This window comes from Symphalangus syndactylus, chromosome 3 (genome assembly GCF_028878055.3).
Source record: "Symphalangus syndactylus isolate Jambi chromosome 3, NHGRI_mSymSyn1-v2.1_pri, whole genome shotgun sequence".
NCBI classification, from domain to species: Eukaryota; Metazoa; Chordata; class Mammalia; order Primates; family Hylobatidae; genus Symphalangus; species Symphalangus syndactylus.
Window position 1 is genome coordinate 135,515,113 of NC_072425.2, and position 22,712 is coordinate 135,537,824.

A 22,712-nucleotide genomic window follows, 5' to 3' on the forward strand; every position below is an offset into this window, starting at 1 on the left:
GAGGCTGCAGTGAGCTGTGATCACACCACTGCATTCCAGCCTGAGTGACAGAGTGAGCACTGGCTAATCTTAAAATTTTCTGTAAAGACTCACTATGTTGCCCAGGCTAGTCTTGAACTCCTGGCCTCAAGCAGTCCTCCCATCTCGGCCTCTCAAGGCACTGGGATTACAGGTATGAGCTACTGTGCTGGCCAAGAGAGAATTTTTCTTATTCACAAATAATGTTCACAGTAAGAATTTACTTAAAATTTTTTTTAAGTAAAAAGAGCCGGCTGGGCACAGTGGCTCACACCTGTAAATCCCAGCACTTTGGGAGGCCAAGGTGGGTGGATCACTTGAGGCCAGGAGTTCAAGATCAACCTGGCCAACATTGCAAAAGCCCATCTCTACTAAAAATACAAAATTAGCCAGGTGTGGTGGCACATGCCTGTAATTCCAGCTACTTGGGAGGCTGAGGCATGAGAATCTCTTGAACCCGGGAGACAGAGGCTGCAGCAGGCTGAGGTGGCACCGTTGCACTCCAGCCTGGGCGACAGAGCAAGATTGTCTCAAAAAAAAAAAAAAAAAAAAAACCAACAAAAAAAGAACTTACATGTAAGAATTTAAATTAGTGATCAAAGAAGAAACTGTAAAAAGTACTCCAGTAAGCCAGGCATGGTGGTGCATGTATGTAGTCCCAGCTACGCAGGAGGCTGAGGCAGGAGTATCACTTGAGACCAGGAATTAAAGACCAGCCTGAGCAAAATATGTAATTTAAAAAAAAATTACTTTAGTCTGTGTTCCTTAAATTTAGGTTTCATACATTCTTAGAATTATAATACTTTTTCATGGCTGGGCACAGTGGTGCATGCCTGTAATCCCAGCACTTTGGGAGGCCGAGGCGGACGGATCAGTTGAGGTCAGGAGTTATGAGACCAACCTGACCAACATGGTAAAACGCTGTCTCTACTAAAAATACAAAAATGAGCTAGGCATGATGGCAAGGGCCTGTAGTCTTAGCTACTCAGGAGGCTGAGGCAAGAGAATCGCTTGAACCCAGGAGACGGAGGTTGCAGTGAGCTGAGATCGTGCCACTGCACTCCAGCCTGGGTGACAGAGCAAGACTCCGTCTCAAAAAAAAAAAAAAAATTATAATACTTTTTCAGATGTCTTTGAAGAGGAGAATTTCAGCCTTTTCTTAAATAGTCCAATACTTTAATCTTAGCAATCTCAGAGCAAAAACCTTTTTAGATGCCAATAAGACTTTTCTCTCAGTTGCCTAGTATGCAAAGGCTGGGCCTTAAATGTTTTGCTCCTCTAAAGCATTTAAATTTAAGAGATGAACCTGCTAATTTGTCCTAAAAGTTTTTTGTTTTTTTTTTTGAGACGGAGTCTCGCTCTTTCACCCAGGCTGGAGTGCAGTGGCGCAATCTCGGCTCACTGCAGGCTCCGCCCCCCAGGGTTCATGCCATTCTCCTGCCTCAGCCTCCTGCGTAGCTGGGACTACAGGCGCCCGCCACCTCGCCCGGCTAATTTTTTGTATTTTTAGTAGAGACGGGGTTTCACCGTGTTAGCCAGGATGGTCTCGATCTCCTGACCTCGTGATCCGCCCGCTTCGGCCTCCCAAAGTGCTGGGATTACAGGCGTGAGCCACCGCGCCCGGCCTGTCCTAAAAGTTATATATGTCTTTTAATATAGTCATGGCTGAAAAATGGCTAAGACAGTTAGCACCTGACTCTAGTTTTAAATTAACTGAGAAAATAATCCTTCAGAAAATCATTGATGTTGTCCACATACGTGTGATCTTACCCCTTGAGAGGAAAATGTTAATGCTTTTGTCATTGGAACTCAGTTTGGGACTTACTACTATAAATTGTAGGTTCCAGAATATCTGTTCTTCATTCCTTATTTTGTTCTTGTTTTATATGGATTTTGTTTCTGGAATCTGAAATTCTATCATTCTGTGTCTCTCTCTGGAAAGAACTCAATCTCTGAATCATTGAATTTCTATTAATCAGTTTGTTTAAATAGACCATCTTTCTTGAGAACTTGTGCAAAATAGGTTAAACAAATCCTTTTTTTTTTTTATAGAGCAGATTAAAAATTAGAGGTAAGCAGAAGCTTTTGCTTTTTGTCCTTTCCAACTATAACTGAAAATAGGATGCTTCCCTAAGTTTTAGTAAAGGATTTCATCCTATATGCGGTCAATTCATGATCCCTTTCACAAACGCTGCTGCCCACCATTAAGTCTCTTATCACAGGCATTTTTAAAATTATGCCATAAAATGCATGTTGAGACTCTCTGGATCTCAAATGTACAGAAATCACATCTAAATGTCAATTCCTGAGTTAAGGAACTGACAATTATGGCACTTTCAGTCTCTATTAATATTTAGAAGGCAAGAGATTATTATATTGTTTATGTTACTCCTTATGTGTCTGTAGACTTAAATACTTTTTGAAAAGCATTTGTTTGTTGTATTGGGGCTGTATGTTTCTGCCATTATACTTATTTGCTTACCTGATTTAAAGTTGTCCTTTAATTGTTTTGGGCTGTATCTATAGTTTGAAATTTAGGACTATCCTCTGTGTACTATGCACCAAAGATGACATTTCAATGCATTGTTCAGTTACTACACAGCTCCTATTTGTCTGTAATAAAGCTGTATGGCTGGGTCCATTTATTTCAATATTAGTTATTTTATAGTGTCCATTTGAATGATGATAATTAATATATAAAGGCAAATTTTCCAAATTCATTTGTGTCTCCTCTGGGCATTTCTTTGGGATGTGTTTGTATGCACGTTTTTGCTTCTGATTTTAAAATAATTTTCCTTTGTTGTAGGATGAGCAATTCTTAGGTTTTGGCTCAGATGAAGAAGTCAGAGTGCGAAGTCCCACAAGGTCTCCTTCAGGTACGGCCAATTAAGTGCATGGTGCCTTTAAGTTTGTTTGTTAGGAGATTGTGGCTTCCCCTTGCCTTCTCTGCATGTAAAGGATGCTCTACCATACTTGGGTTAGGAAATGGCTGATGAGCTAGACTTCTTTATGGGACTCTTATCTATAAGGCCACATTGGGTTTATTCTTTCTCTCTGGGAACTACTTGGGGCATGGGAAGTAGGTTTCCACAGAATTACTGGGAAATCTGGTAGGCAAACTGAAGGTAACCTACTAAGAGTATCCTCAGATTTACACATTTTGTGTTATGTGGTAGTGTATATGTCTTTGGGAATAATTTGGCCATTATTTTTTTCAGATGAAATTTGGTCCACTGTTGTCAAAGAACCAAAAACAAAATATTGGCATTATGTGAAACATTTTTACCTGATTCTTGAAAGGCTGTATTAAAATAAAAAAATGGAAAATTAGCAATATTTGTCATTATTCTCACCAACAAAATATCTAGAATATCTTGAAATTCTAGACTTACAAGCAGTTTCCTAAGAGAAGACTCTCAATGGAAATAACATTTAATGGCTTGCCGAATTCAGTTCTGTATAGGAGAAAGCTATGTATCTTTTGATGAAAATGCATTCCTCATCTGTGCTGCCATTCTGACTTCATATATGGTTTTCTTTGATTTTATGTAGATAGATACTCCAGCTAAATATGATATTGTTAGCTGTTTCTGCTTTTTGACATTGACTTAGCTTGTGATGTGTGCTAGCATTAGGGTCTCACTTAAGAGTCATCATATATTATCATCTAATTCAAACATCCAAGTTGACAGTTTTTCTTTTCTTAAAGAGGAGTGGTATTGCCATTCTAGTTGGGGGCAGTTGGCCAGTAGCAGTGTTCTCTTTAACATGTGATGAAGTCTTAAAACTTCATATAGGAAAGGAATTTGAGAGATCATCTGGGATTTTTGTTTGTTTGTTTATAGATGACAAATGAGGTCCATGAAATACATGAGTAATGATTTATAGCCAGTTTGAGAGTTCTTTGGATATGTTGTGGATCAGGGAAGTTAGCAGCAGTGCTGGGACTCTTCTCTGTTCTGCTGCTTCTACTTATCTACCAAAAGCATTTTTTAAAAAGTAGGATAGAAGAGGTTTTCAGAATTGATAAAGCCCTCTGATTGGCCAGGTTCGAGTCTACCACAATGGTAAGGAATCTTTTGATGTATTTCTGGGCAGGAGTTGTTTTGTTTGTTGTTTTTGTTTTTGTTTTTGTTTTTGTTTTTGTTTTTAAGACGGAGTCTCACTCTGTCACCCAGGCTCCGGGCAGGAGTTTTATTTTGTTAATTCACAACTTTTTCATGATAGTTTCCTCTTAAGTTTTTTTCTTGACTACCAGTCTACCTTGAATGTTGTCTTGTTTTCTAAGAAACCATCTTGATATGCTTCATTATTTGAGAAATGAAACATGGTTTCTCTGCTGTCTCCTAGTTTATTACCTTTGTTGTAATTAGGATATGTTGAGAAAGGAGCTGTGAATCCTTAATCTATTAAAGGAAGTCTCATAAATTAATTGATGAGGAATGCATTTATATTTAGAAAGCTCAACAATAAAACCTTTGTTGACTTCTGTTCTGTTAGAAAGTAGTTCCATTGTAAAAATGTTCATCTCTTTTGGTGCCTATTAAGGGAAGTTTTAGTCTCAAAAGAATGTTATCAAAAGGGAAAAGAAGATTTGATAAAATAGCCTACTCTTACTACTTTTTAAAATATAGGTTTATACAAGGTGTTTTAGAAACAGTCTAGTTTTCTTGAATGGCTTGAAAAGCAGCAAACTGAGCTTATTTAGAATAGAACTTTGATTTAATAAGCTGTCACTTTGCTGTTGACATCAGTTAAGGTTAAATCTTTTTGCAACTTGAGACTAGCACAAGAACCTCTAGGCAGGGGAGTAGATTTAGTGGACACATCATTATGTCACTTCACTGATTAGTTCACATGCCACCGAGTTCAGTGATCTTATTCTGATGTGTCATGAATGAACATTTTTCTATTCAGTAAAATTTTCTTAGTCTACTTTGGCAAAACAGATTGAAATATGAGACTCTGAGCTGCCCAGGGAGTTGGTATGTTGATGATTGAAGAGCAGCGTGTTCAAATTTGTTCAAAGCCAGAATTCTGAATTGGAAAGATGGGATGACTAACTAGAAGCATATTCTTAAATGTTAATCTTGGTGGCTAGGATATGGCGAGGAAGTTCAGATTTTTTTTCTTTACAATTCCTTTGAATTCAGAAAAAAACTTCTTGCTCATCTAAAATTGTAGGAAAATCAGTTTTGTGGGTTAATTGTTCAACTGAAAACTTTTTATTATCTTTTTGTATCAAAAAAAGTAATTAAATGTTCTTTCAGGTGGAATGTTATTTGCTGATTTCTTTGAGGCAAATTTTGGGTGAAAAGAAACTAAGCACAATTAAGATGTTTGATTGACTCATTAGACTCAAGTTGAACTCAGTACAAAATGGCCAGTGCTAAGATATATTCAGCTTAGTTAAAACCTAAACTACACAGCTAAATATATGCTCTTCATTGTTTAATTTCTATACACAGTTAAAACTAGTCCTCGAAAACCTCGTGGGAGACCTAGAAGTGGCTCTGACCGAAATTCAGCTATCCTCTCAGATCCATCTGTGTTTTCCCCTCTAAATAAATCAGAGACCAAATCTGGAGATAAGATCAAGAAGAAAGATTCTAAAAGTATAGAAAAGAAGAGAGGAAGACCTCCCACCTTCCCTGGAGTAAAAATCAAAATAACACATGGAAAGGACATTTCAGAGTTACCAAAGGGAAACAAAGAAGATAGCCTGAAAAAAATTAAAAGGACACCTTCTGCTACGTTTCAGCAAGCCACAAAGATTAAAAAATTAAGAGCAGGTAAACTCTCTCCTCTCAAGTCTAAGTTTAAGACAGGGAAGCTTCAAATAGGAAGGAAGGGGGTACAAATTGTACGACGGAGAGGAAGGCCTCCATCAACAGAAAGGATAAAGACCCCTTCGGGTCTCCTCATTAATTCTGAACTGGAAAAGCCCCAGAAAGTCCGGAAAGACAAGGAAGGAACACCTCCACTTACAAAAGAAGATAAGACAGTTGTCAGACAAAGCCCTCGAAGGATTAAGCCAGTTAGGATCATTCCTTCTTCAAAAAGGACAGATGCAACCATTGCTAAGCAACTCTTACAGAGGGCAAAAAAGGGGGCTCAAAAGAAAATTGAAAAAGAAGCAGCTCAGCTGCAGGGAAGAAAGGTGAAGACACAGGTCAAAAATATTCGACAGTTCATCATGCCTGTTGTCAGTGCTATCTCCTCGCGGATCATTAAGACCCCTCGGCGGTTTATAGAGGATGAGGATTATGACCCTCCAATTAAAATTGCCCGATTAGAGTCTACACCGAATAGTAGATTCAGTGCCCCGTCCTGTGGATCTTCTGAAAAATCAAGTGCAGCTTCTCAGCACTCCTCTCAAATGTCTTCAGACTCCTCCCGATCTAGTAGCCCCAGTGTTGATACCTCCACAGACTCTCAGGCTTCTGAGGAGATTCAGGTACTTCCTGAGGAGCGGAGCGATACCCCTGAAGTTCATACTCCACTGCCCATTCCCCAGTCCCCAGAAAATGAGAGTAATGACAGGAGAAGCAGAAGGTATTCAGTGTCGGAGAGAAGTTTTGGATCTAGAACGACGAAAAAATTATCAACTCTACAAAGTGCCCCCCAGCAGCAGACCTCCTCGTCTCCACCTCCACCTCTGCTGACTCCACCACCACCACTGCAGCCAGCCTCCAGTATCTCTGACCACACACCTTGGCTTATGCCTCCAACAATCCCCTTAGCATCACCATTTTTGCCTGCTTCCACTGCTCCTATGCAAGGGAAGCGAAAATCTATTTTGCGAGAACCGACATTTAGGTGGACTTCTTTAAAGCATTCTAGGTCAGAGCCACAATACTTTTCCTCAGCAAAGTATGCCAAAGAAGGTCTTATTCGCAAACCAATATTTGATAATTTCCGACCCCCTCCACTAACTCCCGAGGACGTTGGCTTTGCATCTGGTTTTTCTGCATCTGGTACCGCTGCTTCAGCCCGATTGTTTTCGCCACTCCATTCTGGAACAAGGTTTGATATGCACAAAAGGAGCCCTCTTCTGAGAGCTCCAAGATTTACTCCAAGTGAGGCTCACTCTAGAATATTTGAGTCTGTAACCTTGCCTAGTAATCGAACTTCTGCTGGAACATCTTCTTCAGGAGTATCCAATAGAAAAAGGAAAAGAAAAGTGTTTAGTCCTATTCGATCTGAACCAAGATCTCCTTCTCACTCCATGAGGACAAGAAGTGGAAGGCTTAGTACTTCTGAGCTGTCACCTCTCACCCCCCCGTCTTCTGTCTCTTCCTCGTTAAGCATTTCTGTTAGTCCTCTCGCCACTAGTGCCTTAAACCCAACTTTTACTTTTCCTTCTCATTCCCTGACTCAGTCTGGGGAATCTGCAGAGAAAAATCAGAGACCAAGGAAGCAGACTAGTGCTCCGGCAGAGCCATTTTCATCAAGTAGTCCTACTCCTCTCTTCCCTTGGTTTACCCCAGGCTCTCAGACTGAAAGAGGGAGAAATAAAGACAAGGCCCCTGAGGAGCTGTCCAAAGATCGAGATGCTGACAAGAGCGTGGAGAAGGACAAGAGTAGAGAGAGAGACCGGGAGAGAGAAAAGGAGAATAAGCGGGAGTCAAGGAAAGAGAAAAGGAAAAAGGGATCAGAAATTCAGAGTAGTTCTGCTTTGTATCCTGTGGGTAGGGTTTCCAAAGAGAAGGTTGTTGGTGAAGATGTTGCCACTTCATCTTCTGCCAAAAAAGCAACAGGGCGGAAGAAGTCTTCATCACATGATTCTGGGACTGATATTACTTCTGTGACTCTTGGGGATACAACAGCTGTCAAAACCAAAATACTTATAAAGAAAGGGAGAGGAAATCTGGAAAAAACCAACTTGGACCTCGGCCCAACTGCCCCATCCCTGGAGAAGGAGAAAACCCTCTGCCTTTCCACTCCTTCATCTAGCACTGTTAAACATTCCACTTCCTCCATAGGCTCCATGTTGGCTCAGGCAGACAAGCTTCCAATGACTGACAAGAGGGTTGCCAGCCTCCTAAAAAAGGCCAAAGCTCAGCTCTGCAAGATTGAGAAGAGTAAGAGTCTTAAACAAACTGACCAGCCCAAAGCACAGGTACTCTTTTCCACCTTGCCTATTAAAGCTAACAGTTTATTGAGCCCTTTCTATGGGCAAGTTTTAGGCTAAGTGGTTCAATTACGTCCAGTTATGAGAACCAAGAAAAGTATGGTGGAGGCAGTGGTATTTGCAGTAGTCCTTCAAGGACCAGTAGGATTTTGATAGGTAGAAAATGGCAGGACATAACATTCAAAGTAGAGAGAACAGTGTGGGTAGAAATGGAAAAGTAAGAAACATATTTGAGGAATACTGGATAGCTGGATTGGCACCTGTGGAAACTTGGTGAACTAAGGCTGAATGAACTAAGGTTGGGACTGTATCACAGAGGATGCTGAGTTGTTTGTACCTTATGAGTTTGATGTAATCAAACCTGGGACTTAATTTTAAAGGTACATTTTAATAGTCAAATTGTTTTACTATCCCCGATAGAATAGAAAACCGGAGGGGAGCATTCTCTTCCTCTGAGTAGTGAGGGATTAGAGCAATAGATAATATTTTTTTGCAGAATACAAATGAGAAGTACTGGCCAGGTGTAATGGCTCATGCCTGTAATGCCATCACTTTGGGAGGCCAAGGTGGGCGGATCACCTGAGGTCAGGAGTTTGAGACCAGCCTGGCCTGGCCAACACGGTGAAACCTCATCTCTACTAAAAATAAAAAAAAAAAATTAGCCGGGCGTGGTGATGCATGCCTCTAGTCCCAGCTACTGGGGAGATTGAGGCACAAGAATCGCTTGAACCCCAGAGGTAGAGATGGCAGTGAGCTGAGATCCCACCACTGCGCTCCAGCCTGGGCCAATAGAGTAAGTCTCTGTCTCAAAATAAATAAATAAATAAACAAACAGATTAGAAGCACTTAGCCTTGAGCCATGGAACAGGAAAGCTATAGAATTCAGTTAGTTGAAGCCGGGCGCGGTGGCTCACGCTTGTAATCCCAGCACTTTGGGAGGCCGAGGCGGGCGGATCACGAGGTCAAGAGATCGAGACCATGGTGAAACCCCGTCTCTACTACAAATACAAAAAAATTAGCCGGGCGTGGTGGCGAGCGCCTGTAGTCCCAGCTACTCGGAGAGGCTGAGGCAGGAGAATGGCATGAGCCCGGGAGGCGGAGCTTGCAGTGAGCTGAGACTGCGCCACTGCACTCCAGCCTGGGCGACAGAGCGAGACTCCATCTCAAAAAAAAAAAAAAAAAAAAAAGAATTCAGTTAGTTAAGATGATACCAAACAGATTTTTACAAAGACCAGCATTTTTGTTTGTTTTTTTATTGTTTTATTTATTTGTTTAACAAAGTAAGCTAGTCACTGGCCTTTTCTGAGAAAAGTTGCTGATCTTTAGGGTCTTTTAAAAAAATTGTCATGTAGTAGATGCCTATGTATGGCAGCATATCAGGTTAGATTAAGATGGCCATAAACTTAGATTTGTAATGTTATTCACGGGCTGGGTGCGGTGGCTCACGCCTGTAATCCCAGCACTTTGGGAGGCCGAGGCAGGTGGATCACGAGGTCAGGAGATGGAGACCATCCTGGCTAACACGGTGAAACCCTGTCTCTACTAAAAATCCAAAAAATTAGCCGGACATGGTGGCATGCACCTGTAGTCCCGGCTACTCGGGAGGCTGAGGCAGGAGAATCGCTTGAACCCGGGAAGCGGAGGTTGCAGTGAGCCAAGATCACGGCACTACACTCCAGCCTGGGCGACAGGGCGAGACTCCGTCTCAAAAAAAATAAATAAATAATGTTATTCAGCCTAGGGCCATAGTTACATTTAGTAATTCTGCCAGTTGAGAATTGTAGCAGGAATATGATGGGACTTATTTTTAACACCATGTTGGATGTTTTTGTGATAGGAGCAGCAGTCTTTAAAATCTGAGACATTTCTTTTGGAGCCTTTTATACTTTCTTTCTTTTTGAGACGGAATTTCACTCTTGTTGCCCAGGCTGGAATGCAATGGTGTGATCTCGGCTCACTGCAACCTCTGCCTCCCAGGTTCAAGCAGTTCTCCTGCCTCAGCCTCCCAAGTAGCTGGGATTACGGGCATGCGCCACCACGCCCAGCTAATTTTGTATTTTTAGTAGAGACGGGGTTTCTCCATGTTGGTTAGGCTGGTCTCAAACTCCCAACCTCAGTGATCTGCCCGCCTTGGCCTCCCAAAGTGCTGGGAGTTGCAGGCGTGAGCCACCACCTATACTTTCATTTATAAGTTATTTCACCCCTACTTCTCTGATGATCAAGGAAATATAAAAAATAGTTTTTGGTTAGATAAGCCATATTTATACCACACTGAACTTTTTGATAATATAGACTGGTGGCTTGAATTTTGAGGGGAATTTAAAATAGTAGTATAATTGGGAATAGAAGCTTAGTTGTTTGTTCGTTTTTAAGATAGGGTCTCGCTCTGTCACACAGGGTGGCTCAAGTGATCCTCTTGTCCCAGCCTCCTGAGTAGCTAGAACTACAGGTGTGTACCACCATGCCCAGCCAATTTTTAAATTTTGTGTAGAGATGGGTTCTCGCTATGTTGCCCATACTGGTCTTGAACTCCTGGCCTCAAATGATCTTCCCATCTCAAGCTGTTTTTTATTTTTTGATTAGAGGCCTTTTTTTGTGCTGCCAATTAGGATACAGTAATAGTTTATTTCTGTTTTGATGTGATTTATCAGCTGGGAATAATTTAGAGTTGTATGTTTTGATTCTAAATCATCATGAAATTGATCAAGTATACCTTGGCTTCGTTCAGTTATAATTTCAACATGTATGGTTGTTATTGTTTTTGGATTGCCTTATATTCAGGGTCAGGAAAGTGACTCATCAGAGACCTCTGTGCGAGGACCCCGGATTAAACATGTCTGCAGAAGAGCAGCTGTTGCCCTTGGCCGAAAACGAGCTGTGTTTCCTGATGACATGCCCACCCTGAGTGCCTTACCATGGGAAGAACGAGAAAAGATTTTGTCTTCCATGGGGAATGATGGTAGGTCAAGAAGGTCAATCTTGGAGTCGGAACAGGCTTTTGATTTGTTTGTTGATTATTCTGGGGATGCCCAGTAGGCTCTTCATAGTTAGTCTAGGTCCCCTGAAAAACAGATGGCAAGAGGGGATTAAATACATGAGGATTTTATTAGAAGAAATGCCTGAGAAGGAAAATGGGGAGGTAGCCAGGGAAGGCTGGGAGAGCTGTCAGACTGTGATGCCCGTCTCACCCCCATGAAGGAGAAGGGGAAGGAAGGCAGAATCTTCCTAGACTGCTGTGCAGGTAAGAAAGGTTTGGCAAAGCTGTCCAGGAGTCTTTGAGTAAAAGTGGACTGTCAGGGGAGTCTTGTGTCTCTCAGGAACAGGCCAACTCGGGAGCAGGTGGAGGAGTGACTCTTCCACCGAGTCACTGCCTGGAAGCCCATGGTAAGTGTGGCCTCTGCACCACTGGATTTCAGAGCACAGAAGCGGGGGCCCAGGTCAGTTGTGCTTGTAGTTGGAGGTCTGGGAGGCACATTCTCATGGCTGCCATATATAGTTCTTAAGTGCAGAGTAGCCACTCAAAACGAATTTAGAGGTTTGAAGAATCCTTAGAAGCATTTGGTTTCTATTCTTGATTTTAGATTAGACTGTTTTGTTTTCAGTATTTGGAATTTTGCTTTCATCACGATGCAGGTTATTGGCTTTTTTTTTTTTGAGACGGAGTCTCATTGTGTTGCCCAAGCTGGAGTACAGTGGTGCGATCTTGGCTCACTACAGCCTCCACTTCCCAGGTTCAAGCGATTCTCCTGCCTCAGCTTCTTGAGTATCTAGGATTACAGGCATGTGCCACCATGCCTGGCTAATTTTTGTATTTTTAGTAGAGAGGGGTTTTGCTATGTTGGCCAGGCTGGTCTCAAACCCCTGACCTCAGGTAATCTGCCCCGCTCAGCCTCCCAAAGTGCTAGGATTACGGGCATGAGCCACCATGCCCGGCCAAGTTATTGGCATTTTTAAACATTTAAATAATTATTTAAAATAGATTCTGAGTTCTGTATATAAATATTTTATTTTAATATATTTCATTTTTGGAGCACCAATTAAAACAAGGTTCGAATTCAGTACTCCCTTGGAACTAATGCCACATTTCTTTAACAGACAAGTCATCAATTGCTGGCTCAGAAGATGCTGAACCTCTTGCTCCACCCATCAAACCAATTAAACCTGTCACTAGAAACAAGGCACCCCAGGAACCTCCAGTAAAGAAAGGACGTCGATCAAGGCGGTGTGGGCAGTGTCCCGGCTGCCAGGTGCCTGAGGACTGTGGTGTTTGTACTAATTGCTTAGATAAGCCCAAGTTTGGTGGTCGCAATATAAAGAAGCAGTGCTGCAAGTAAGTGGGTGTTTCACTCTGAGATGTTGACCTCTCAACCATAAAGCTTGCTTATTTATTCCTAGTTTGTTGCAGAGATGCATAAGGAAACTGAATGTGGTTGTAATTGAGTTACAAGACTTGTTACAGTTAGATTTTGTGGTGTAGGCTGTGCTTAAATAAGAAATACTCTGGGGCCGTGCTGTCATTAATAGAATGTTCTGCAACAATGGAAATGTTCTATTGGAATAGTAGACAACAATAATGGAAATGTTTAGTTCAGTATGGCAGCCATTAGCCACATGAGGCTATTGAGTGCTTGACATGTGATTAGTGTGACTAAGGAACCACATTGTTTATTTCGTTTAACTTAAGCCATGTGTAACTAGTGGCTACCATATCAGACTGTAGCTCAGGAGGATTTCTGCTTAAAACCTGACAACTTTATGTATAATTTTTATTGGGTCTACTGAAATTTTGTTGACCCAACAAAATTATGACAATTCAGGAAACATTAGAGATACCTTGCATAAATATCTGTGCTTTCTCACTCTATCTTAGAATATATTCATGCATATGGAATTTTTTTTTTAAGAGACAGGGTCTTGCTCTGTTGCCCAGGCTGGAGTGCAGTGACATGATCATAGCTCACTGCCAACGCTGAACTCCTAGGCTCCAGTGATCCTCCTGCCTTGGCCTCCCAAAGTACTGGGATTACAAACGTGAGCCACAGTGCTTGGCCTCATATGAAATTGCTTTTTTTAAGAAGTTTTGTTTTAATTTTAATGGGTACATAGTAGGTATATATATTTATGGCATACATAAGATGTTTTGATACAGGCATGCAATGCATCATAATCATATCATGTAGAGTGGGGTATCCATTCCCTTAAGCGTTTATCCTTTGTATTACAAACAATCCAATTATACTCTTTCAGTCATTTTTAAATGTACAATTAAGTTATTATTGACTACAATCACCCTGTTGTGCTATCAAATGCTAAGTCTTATTCATTCTTTCTAATTATTTTTTGTACCCTTTAGCCATCCCCTAATATGGAATTTTTTTATGTGGAAATTTTTATTACTCTACTTTTTCTCCTCTTTTTTAGTCAGTTTGTGGAGGTACTTTCTGCCATCTGGGATACTTTATTTAAAATAGATCAAGATAGTAGCATAAACAGAAATTTTGGTGATTAAGCATCTTGTAAACTACCTGGCACAAATAATAGGTATCAATAGATATTTGCTGAATGAATGAGTGACATGAAAGTGATTAATATAAAGAATAGTTAGGAGAAATGCTACATTATTTACTTCAGGGGAGATAATTTCTAGGAGACAAGAAGTAGTTCTGTGCTTTGGTTTGGTCTGACCTTAAACAAGAATCTTGTCTCAGTCCCATTAGTGGAAAGAAGTAAAATAATCCACAGATCACAAAAAAGTACATGATAGCAAGATAAAGTTGCACTAAATTTAAGAGTTAAAGTGGATTCAGTGCAGTTGTAGACTTCAGATTACATTTGAATTTTATTAAATCTAAATTTAGGGGTGAAGTATATATCAAAGCCACCAGATTTAATTATAGCATTGTAGTGGTAGGCAAAGGAGTTGTTTGGTAATTTTAGTCCATTTTGTGTTGAGATTACTTGATGAATATTAACCTTGTAAGAGAGTAGGACTGATGTGACTACAAGAAATAATGACTGATCATTTTGTGTGTGGTGCTAGTCAGTGTTGGATTACAAGAAATTTGAGTCCCATTTCAAAAACAATTTGATATTTGCTCCTTTTAGATCCTAAAGGTAGGCGAAATTGCTGATCCGGGGATTCAAAGGCTCAGATTTAATCTGAGTAATGAGCAGTCCTTTTTTCAACTATAAAAATGTGAACCTGAATAAAGATTCACTGATTGTTGCAGACAAAATGAACACTTGTTTCAGTGCCTCTCTTCTAAATTTAATTTGTTTCATGGTTTATTCCTTGTTTTCCTAGGATGAGAAAATGTCAGAATCTACAATGGATGCCTTCCAAAGCCTACCTGCAGAAGCAAGCTAAAGGTAGTGTTGTTAAAAAGGTCTTCCCCCAAATGCTCCTTTCTTAAATGCTGTGTAGTTGTATACATCCAGTAGAAGAGAATACTTTTTTTTTAAAGTACAACTCTTTCTCAGGGAGTAGATTGTTGAAGCTAGGTAATAGGTACATGGGGGTTGATTGGACTATTTCCTGTATTGGGGGATATTTTTGAAATTTTCCATAATTTTTAAAATTTATATAAAAATCATAGTTCATTATATTTCCTAGAGTAATAAAAGTATACCTATTTCACCTGATCAACTTGGCATTAACTTTCTTTAGCCTTTCAATGCTAACTTTTAACTGCAGGAAACTGAGACTGTTCTGTCACATTTCTATGCTTTTATTTTTTAAATGTATTTTTTTAATTAATTTTTAATTTTTGTGGATACATAGCAGGTGTATTTATTTATGTATTGAGACAGTCTCACTCTGTATTTCAGGCTGGGGTGCAGTAGCATGATTATGACTCACTGTAGCTTCGACCTCCCAGGCTCAAGCCATCTTCCCACCTCAGACTCCCTAGTAGGTGGGACTACAGGTGTGCACCACCACGCCCGGCTAATTTTTGTAAATTTTTTTTGCAGAGACAGGATTTTGCCATGTTGCCCAGGCTGGTCTTGAACTCCTGGGCTCAAGCAATCCTCTCACCTTGGCCTCCCAAAGTGCTGGAATTACAGGCATGAGATACCACTGCACCTGGCCAGCAGGTGTATATATTTATGGGGATACATGAGATATGTTGAGGCATATAGGCATACAATGGGTAATAATCACATCAGGGTACATGGGATGTCCATTACCTCAAGCATTTATTCTTTGTGTTACAAACAATCTAATTATACTCTTGTAATTATTTTTAAGGGTACAGTAAATTATTGTTGACTGTAATCACCCTGTTGTACTATCAAATACTAGATCTTATTCACTTCTATGTAGCTATATTTTTGTACCCATTAACCATCCCCACTTTCCCCCTCAACCTCACTACCCTTCCCAGCCTCTCGTAACTATCATTCTCTCTGTCTCTATCTCCATAAGTTCAATTGTTTTCATTTTTAGCTCCCACAAATGAAAGAGAACATGTGATGTTTGTCTCTCTGTGTCTGGCTTATTTCACTTAACATAATGTCCTCCAGTTCCATCCATGTTGTTTCAGATCATAGGATCTCTTTCTCTTTTATGGCTGAATAGTACTCCATTGTGGATATGTACCACATTTTCTTTATCCATTCATCTGTTGATGGACGCTTAGATTGCTTTCAAATCTTGGCTATCATGAATAGTGCTGCAGGAAACATGAGAGTGCAGATATCTCTTTGATATACTGATTTCCTTTATTTTGGTATATACCTAGCTGTGGGATTGCTGGATCATATGGTGGCTCTATAATTCTATTTTAAATAAAATTATTCTCACTTATAGACAGATGATGTTGTGTTTTTCCCCCAGCTGTGAAAAAGAAAGAGAAAAAGTCTAAGACCAGTGAAAAGAAAGACAGCAAAGAGAGCAGTGTTGTGAAGAACGTGGTGGAGTCTAGTCAGAAACCTACCCCATCAGCAAGAGAGGATCCCGCCCCAAAGAAAAGCGGTAGTGAGCCTCCTCCACGAAAGCCCGTTGAGGAAAAGAGTGAAGAAGGCAATGTCTCGGCCCCTGGGCCTGAATCCAAACAGGCCACCACTCCAGCTTCCAGGAAGTCAAGCAAGCAGGTCTCCCAGCCAGCACCGGTCATCCCCGCTCAGCCACCTACTACAGGACTGCCAAGAAAAGAAGTTCCCAAAACCACTCCTAGTGAGCCCAAGAAAAAGCAGCCTCCACCACCAGAATCAGGTGAGTGAGGAGGGCAAGAAGGAATTGCTGAACCACAAGTACTAACAAAAAAGCACTGATGTCTCAAACGGCATTTGAAAGCAGGAAATGTATGATTTGAAGTCTTCAGTTCAAGAAAATCAGCTCTCTTTCTAACTATTATGTATAATAATAAAGAAACAGAAACAAAAAAACCAGTTAAATTGGAGGTATTGTTTTAATTTCCTGTTCGAAGCCTAGAGTTTAAATAGTTTTTTTTTTTTCTAATGCCCCTTTCTTCACAGGTCAGTCAGTACTAAAGTAGTCGTTGCCAGCATCTGACTGCAATTTATTCTGAATTTTTTAGGTCCAGAGCAGAGCAAACAGAAAAAAGTGGCTCCCCGCCCAAGTATCCCTGTAAAACAAAAACCAAAAGAAAAGGTGAGGAGAGATTTGTTTCTCTGCCATTTCTCAGGGATGTATTCTATTTTGTAGGGAAAAGCCTTATCCTTGACTTCTATGTAGATGGCAGTGGAATTTCTTAAAATTAAGAAACTTCAAGTTTAGGCTTTTAGCTGGGCAAGGTGGCTCACACCGGTAATCCCAACACTTAATGAGGCTAAGGTGGGAGGATTGCTTGAGGCCAGCAGTTCAAGACCAGCCTGGGCAACATAGCGAGACCCTGTCTTTATTTAAACAAAAAAAAAAGAAGAAGAAGTTAGCCAGGCATGGTGGCACTTGCCTGTAGTCCCAGGTACTCAGGAGGCTGAGAGAGAAGGATCGTCTTGAGCCCAGGAATTCAAGGCTGCAGTGAGCTATGATTGCACCACTGCAGTCCAGCCTGGGTGACAAAGCAAAACACAGTCTCCAAAAAAAATTTAGGCTTGGCAAGGCGCAGTGGCTCATGCCTGTGATCCCGGCACTTTGGGAAGCCGAAGCGGGCAGATCACTTGAGGTCAGGAGTTTGAGACCAGCCTGGAGAACATGGTGAAACCCTGTCTCTACTAAAAATACAAAAATTAGCCGGGTGTGGTAGTGGGTGCTTGTAATCCTAGCTACTTGGGAGGCTGAGGCAGGGGAATTGCCTGAACCTGCGAGGCGGAGGCTGCAGTGAGCTGAGATTGCATCATTGCACTCTAGCCTGGACGACAGAGTGAGACTCCATCTCAAAAAAAAAAAAAGGAGCCGGGCGCGGTGGCTCACGCCTGTAATCCCAGCACTTTGGGAGGCCAAGGCGGGCGGATCACGAGGGCAGGAGATCAAGACCATCCTGGCTAACACGGTGAAACCCCGTCTGTACTAAAATACAAAAAATTAGCCGGGCGAGGTGGCGGGCGCCTGTAGTCCCAGCTACTCAGGAGGCTGAGGCAGGAGAATGGTGTGAACCCTTGGGGTGGAGCCTGCAGTGAACCGAGATGGCGCCACTGCATTCCAGCCTGGGCGACAGCAAGACTCCGTCTCAAAAAAAAAAAAAAAAAAAGTTTAGGCTTTAGCCTGTTTCTTTTTTGGTCTCTTCCTTGTTGCTTTTCCCTTCTTTGTGGCCCCATATGTTCTAGCCTAGGAGTCTGCTTGTTCTAAAGGCCATTTGGCATAATTATTTTTTGACCCCAACATCCTTTAGCAATTATTTGTCTGTAAAAATCACCCTTCCCTGTATTCACTATTTTTATTTATTATGGATAAAGAGATAGTGTGGTGGCTCACATCTATAATCCCAGCACTTTGGGGGGCCCAGGCAGGAGGATCACTTGAGGGCAGGAGCTGGAGACCAACCTGGGCAGCACAGTGACACACAGTTGCTATAAAAATTTTAAAAATCAGCTAGGCATGGTGGCATGCACCTGTAGTCCCAGCTACTCTTGAGAAGCTGAGGCAGGAGGATCACTTGAGCCCACGAGGTCTAGGCTGCAGTGAACTGTGACTGTGCCACTGTATTGCAGCCTAGGCAACAAAGTAAGACCCAATCTCTTTAAAAAAAAATTTTCAAAGATTATTTCTCTGTTTATGTTGGAAACATGTTTTTAGATCTGTTAATAAGATTTGTCATTTGCATTATTATCGGTTGCAAATGTGAAGGCAAATAGGGTGTGATTTTTTTCTATATTCATCTTTTGTCTCCTTAGGAAAAACCACCTCCGGTCAATAAGCAGGAGAATGCAGGCACTTTGAACATCCTCAGCACTCTCTCCAATGGCAATAGTTCTAAGCAAAAAGTTCCAGCAGATGGAGTCCACAGGATCAGAGTGGACTTTAAGGTAAAGGTGTTCAGTGATCATAAAGTATATTGAGTGTCAAAGACTTTAAATAAAGAAAATGCTACTACCAAAGGTGCTGAAAGAGGAAGTCAGTACCAACTGGGGGAATGAATAAGAACTCCCATTAGCGGACGGGTTTAGCGCTGGGAGAGCTTTGGTCAGTGTTGTTAGGTCACTGTTTGTGAACTGACTGCAGAACATAGATAATGAAACATTCCTATCCATCCTGAGCAGTATCAGAGGAAGTAATTCCTTCACATGGAAAGTATCAAACCATGATGATTCCTTGAGTTAGCAAAACTGTAAGAGAAATTCAATCCCAGTGTATTTTTGCAATATATTCAATATGAATTGAACAACTAGGTGAGCCTTTTAATAGTCTGTGTCTGAGATTAAAACTTTTTAAAGCAGCAGTTATTTTTGGACTCATTGAAATGAAATACTGTGACATTCTGATGTCACACTAATTTTATGCTTTTCATCCTTATTTTCCATCCAAAGTTGTATAATTGTAAAACTTTCCTAAGTGACCTTTCTCTCTCCACAGGAGGACTGTGAAGCAGAAAATGTGTGGGAGATGGGAGGCTTAGGAATCTTGACTTCTGTTCCTATAACACCCAGGGTGGTTTGCTTTCTCTGTGCCAGTAGTGGGCATGTAGAGGTAAGGCATCCTGCTTCTTTGTACCCCAGGAAGTACATAGATTATTTTTCTGTGGATGAAATTACTATAGTCTGTTTTGTTGGTATTTAGCAGGTACTATTCTCTGTTTAAACCAGCTAAAGAAATGTTTTGAAGTATTTTAGAGATTTTAGGGAAGGAATCTGCTTTTAGAGTGGCAAAGTTATTGAGAGTGAAAAGATCAATAATCCCATCTCTCTTAAATTCAGTCTTTCTTAGATTTCTGATCTTTCTGTTAGATGTCTAAATAAGAGAAAAAATTATACAGTGGTCTATTAAAAGGGATGCTCTTGATGGTTGTTTTATATTGTATATCAAAGCCTCTTTGTCTATAAAGAGCTCTCACCAATTAATAAGAAAAAGGAATGACATCCAGAAAAAAAATAGGCAAAAGACAGAAATAGATAATTCACAAAATTAGAAATAAATACATAGTGGGTGGCAGGGGGAGGTGAAGGGAGGATGTCTGTTTTTTAGCCCTCTAGTGACCAAAAACTGGAAATTAAAGCATGATAAAAAAGAATCCTGAATAAATGGGGACTTTCTGTTGGTGGAAAGAAATATAGATTAGTTACAATCTTTCTTTCTGAGGGAATTATTTGGAAATATATATTTATCTTATAATAGGTATATCCTCTAACATAGCAATTGCACTTCAAGCACTTATGGATATAATTAGATAAATTGGCAAATCTGTAGATATAAAGAAGTGTTCAAGGCCGGGCGCGGTGGCTCAAGCCTGTAATCCCAGCACTTTGGGAGGCCGAGGCGGGCGGATCACGAGGTCAGGAGATCGAGACCATCCTGGCTAATACGGTGAAACCCCGTCTCTACTAAAAATACAAAAAAATTAGCCGGGCGTGTTGGCGGGCGCCTGTAGTCCCAGCTACTCGGCAGGCTGAGGCAGGAGAATGGCGTGAACCCGGGAGGCGGAGCTTGCAGTGAGCCAAGATCGCGCCACTGCACTCTAGCCTGGGGGACAGAGAAAGACTCCGTCTCAAAAAAAAAAAAAAAAAAAAAAGAAGTGTTCATTTCAATATTGTTCATGATAATAAAAAACTGGAAACAACCCAAAAGTCCATCTATAGGGAGCATTGGTTAAAATAAGCATAGGGCATATAGCTGGGCACGGTGGCTCACACCTGTAATCCCAGCACTTTGGGAGGCCGAGGCAGGCGGATCATGAGGTCAGGAGATCCAGACCATCCTGGCTAACACGGTGAAACCCTGTCTCTACTAAAAATACAAAAAAATTAGCCAGGCGTGGTGGCAGGCGCCTGTAGTCCCAGCTACTCGGGAGGCTGAGGCAGGAGAATGGCGTGAACCCAGGAGGTGGAGCTTGCAGTGAGCCGAGATTGCGCCACTGCACTCCTGCCTGGGCGACAGAGCGAGACTCCGTCTCAAAAAAAAAAAAAAAAAGTATAGGGCATATATAATGGCAAATATGAAGTCCTAAAGATAATATATATTAATGTTATTAGGTTGGTGCAAAAGTAATTGCAGTAATAACATGGAAAGATGTCCATGACATATCACTGAGTGAAAAGAGCAGGTTACAAGATAGTATATAAAGCACAATCCCATCTTAGTTTGGAAAAGTGTTTTTAAAATATATATCTAGAAAACAATCTGGAAGGATTCACACCAAAATGTTAAAAGTGTGGTTGGATTATGGGTGACCTTTATTTGTTTCTCTGTTTTTTTTTTTTTAATCTTTCTGAGTTTTTTTGCAGTATGTACCACCTTTACAATGAGAAAGGAAAAAGTAGCACAATTTTGAATAGGAAGCAGTAGTTTGTCATTTATAGGGGACATATGCTACATCCTTTACAGTTCTTAAATTCCTGGCAGATACCTCCTTGGCTTATTACTTACTACATAAGATATGTATTCAAAGGTGGTAAAGAAAATCCAGGTCGGGTGCAATGGCTCACGCCTGTAATCCCAGTACTTTGGAAGGCTGACGCAGGAGGACTGCTTGAGCTCAGGAGTTCAAGACCAGCCTAAACAACATAGTGAGACCTCGTCTGTACTAAAAAAAAAAATAAAATACCAGGCATGGTAACATGTGCCTATAGTCCCAGCTACTGTAGTCGCAGCTACTTGGGAGGCTGAGGTGAGACGATCACTTAGCCCAGGAGATCAAGTCTACAGTGAGCCATTATCACGCCACTGCACTTCAGCCTGGGCAACTAAGCAAGACCCTGTCTCAAAAAAATAAAAAAAAAAATTTAAAAATAAGAAAATCCAAGCTAGGTTGAAATCTGAATGTTGAGCAGTCAATGAGACACAAACTAGCTAAGAAACTCAACCCTGCCCACTTGCCATTTGAAGTCATTACTAGCAAAATTACAAATTATTGCCTGGTATTCATTTACTAAGCAAATATTCTCTTAGTCCCTATTACGAACAAGTTACTGTTCTAAGTGCAGAAGTTCAGATATCATTGAGACTGAGAATATTCAGTCTACAAGTGCCAGGGGTCTACTGTATCTCTTTTCCCTCCTAATACAGTGCTTTGCACCCATATATATGCCACCCACAGGAATAACTTATTTTTATAGCACCAGTCCTTCGACTTCTGGGATTAAAAAGATTTTTTTTCAGGGTATAATTGTTCTGATTTAAATTCTTTGTAGTTGTACATAGCAATCTCACAGGATTCCTAAAATATAAATTAGAGAATAGCATGCTGCCTGCACTGCACTCCTAAAGTATGACCAGTGCTTGATGAACTCTCTTCCAGGCGAATTTTTTAAACTTTTTATGTTGACATGATTTCAGACTTACAAAAAAACTATGAGTCATACAAAGAATTCTAGGTACCCCTCACCCAGATTCCCTAAAGGTTAATATGTTTCTCTGTGTGTATATATTTTACAAAATAACAAGTAAAATACATATACACATTTTACCTGTAGATACACATGTATCTAAAAATTTGAGAACAAGTTGCAGACATATACCATTTTACCTCTAAATATTTTAGTGTGTATTTTTAAAAATCAAGGACATTCTCGTATTTAACCATGGTATAATTACCAAATCAGGAAATTAACACACTGGTACATTACTATTATCTGATCTATAGGCCTTATTTAGGTTTGACCAATTGTCCCAATAATTCCTTTATGGCAAAAGAAAATTCTCGATTATCCTAATTAGTATTTTTGAAAATCCTATATCAATATGAAAATAACTTATTTCTAAAATTAGAAATGGAGGCTGGGCGTGGTGGCCCACGCCTATAATTCCAGCACTTTGGGAGGCCAAGGCGGGTGGATCACAAGGTCAGGAGATGGAGGCCATCCTCGCTAACACGGTGAAACCCTGTCTGTACTAAAAATACAAAAAATTAGCCAGGTGTGGTGGCACACGCCTGTAATCCCAGCTACTCAGGAGACTGAGGCTGGAGAATTGCTTGAACCCAGGAGGCAGAGGTTGCAGTGAGTT

The 22,712-nt window shown here is 40.8% G+C and overlaps 1 protein-coding gene across 14 annotated transcripts in view; it reads left to right on the plus strand.

Moving 5' to 3' along the window:
• KMT2A (lysine methyltransferase 2A) overlaps window positions 1–22,712 on the plus strand; it is a 92,439-nt gene that overhangs the window by 30,395 nt on the left and 39,332 nt on the right. For 12 of the 14 annotated variants that reach the window (XM_063636538.1, XM_055273303.2, XM_055273302.2 and 9 more), the window contains 9 exons: window positions 2,825–2,894; window positions 5,487–8,140; window positions 10,934–11,111; window positions 12,248–12,482; window positions 14,457–14,521; window positions 15,990–16,367; window positions 16,693–16,766; window positions 18,449–18,580; window positions 19,128–19,241. In XM_063636538.1, the coding sequence (XP_063492608.1) occupies window positions 2,825–2,894; window positions 5,487–8,140; window positions 10,934–11,111; window positions 12,248–12,482; window positions 14,457–14,521; window positions 15,990–16,367; window positions 16,693–16,766; window positions 18,449–18,580; window positions 19,128–19,241 (3,900 nt within the window). The remainder of the gene's footprint in view (window positions 1–2,824; window positions 2,895–5,486; window positions 8,141–10,933; window positions 11,112–12,247; window positions 12,483–14,456; window positions 14,522–15,989; window positions 16,368–16,692; window positions 16,767–18,448; window positions 18,581–19,127; window positions 19,242–22,712) is intronic. The other 2 variants (XM_055273311.2, XM_055273312.2) reach the window with 1 other exon arrangement.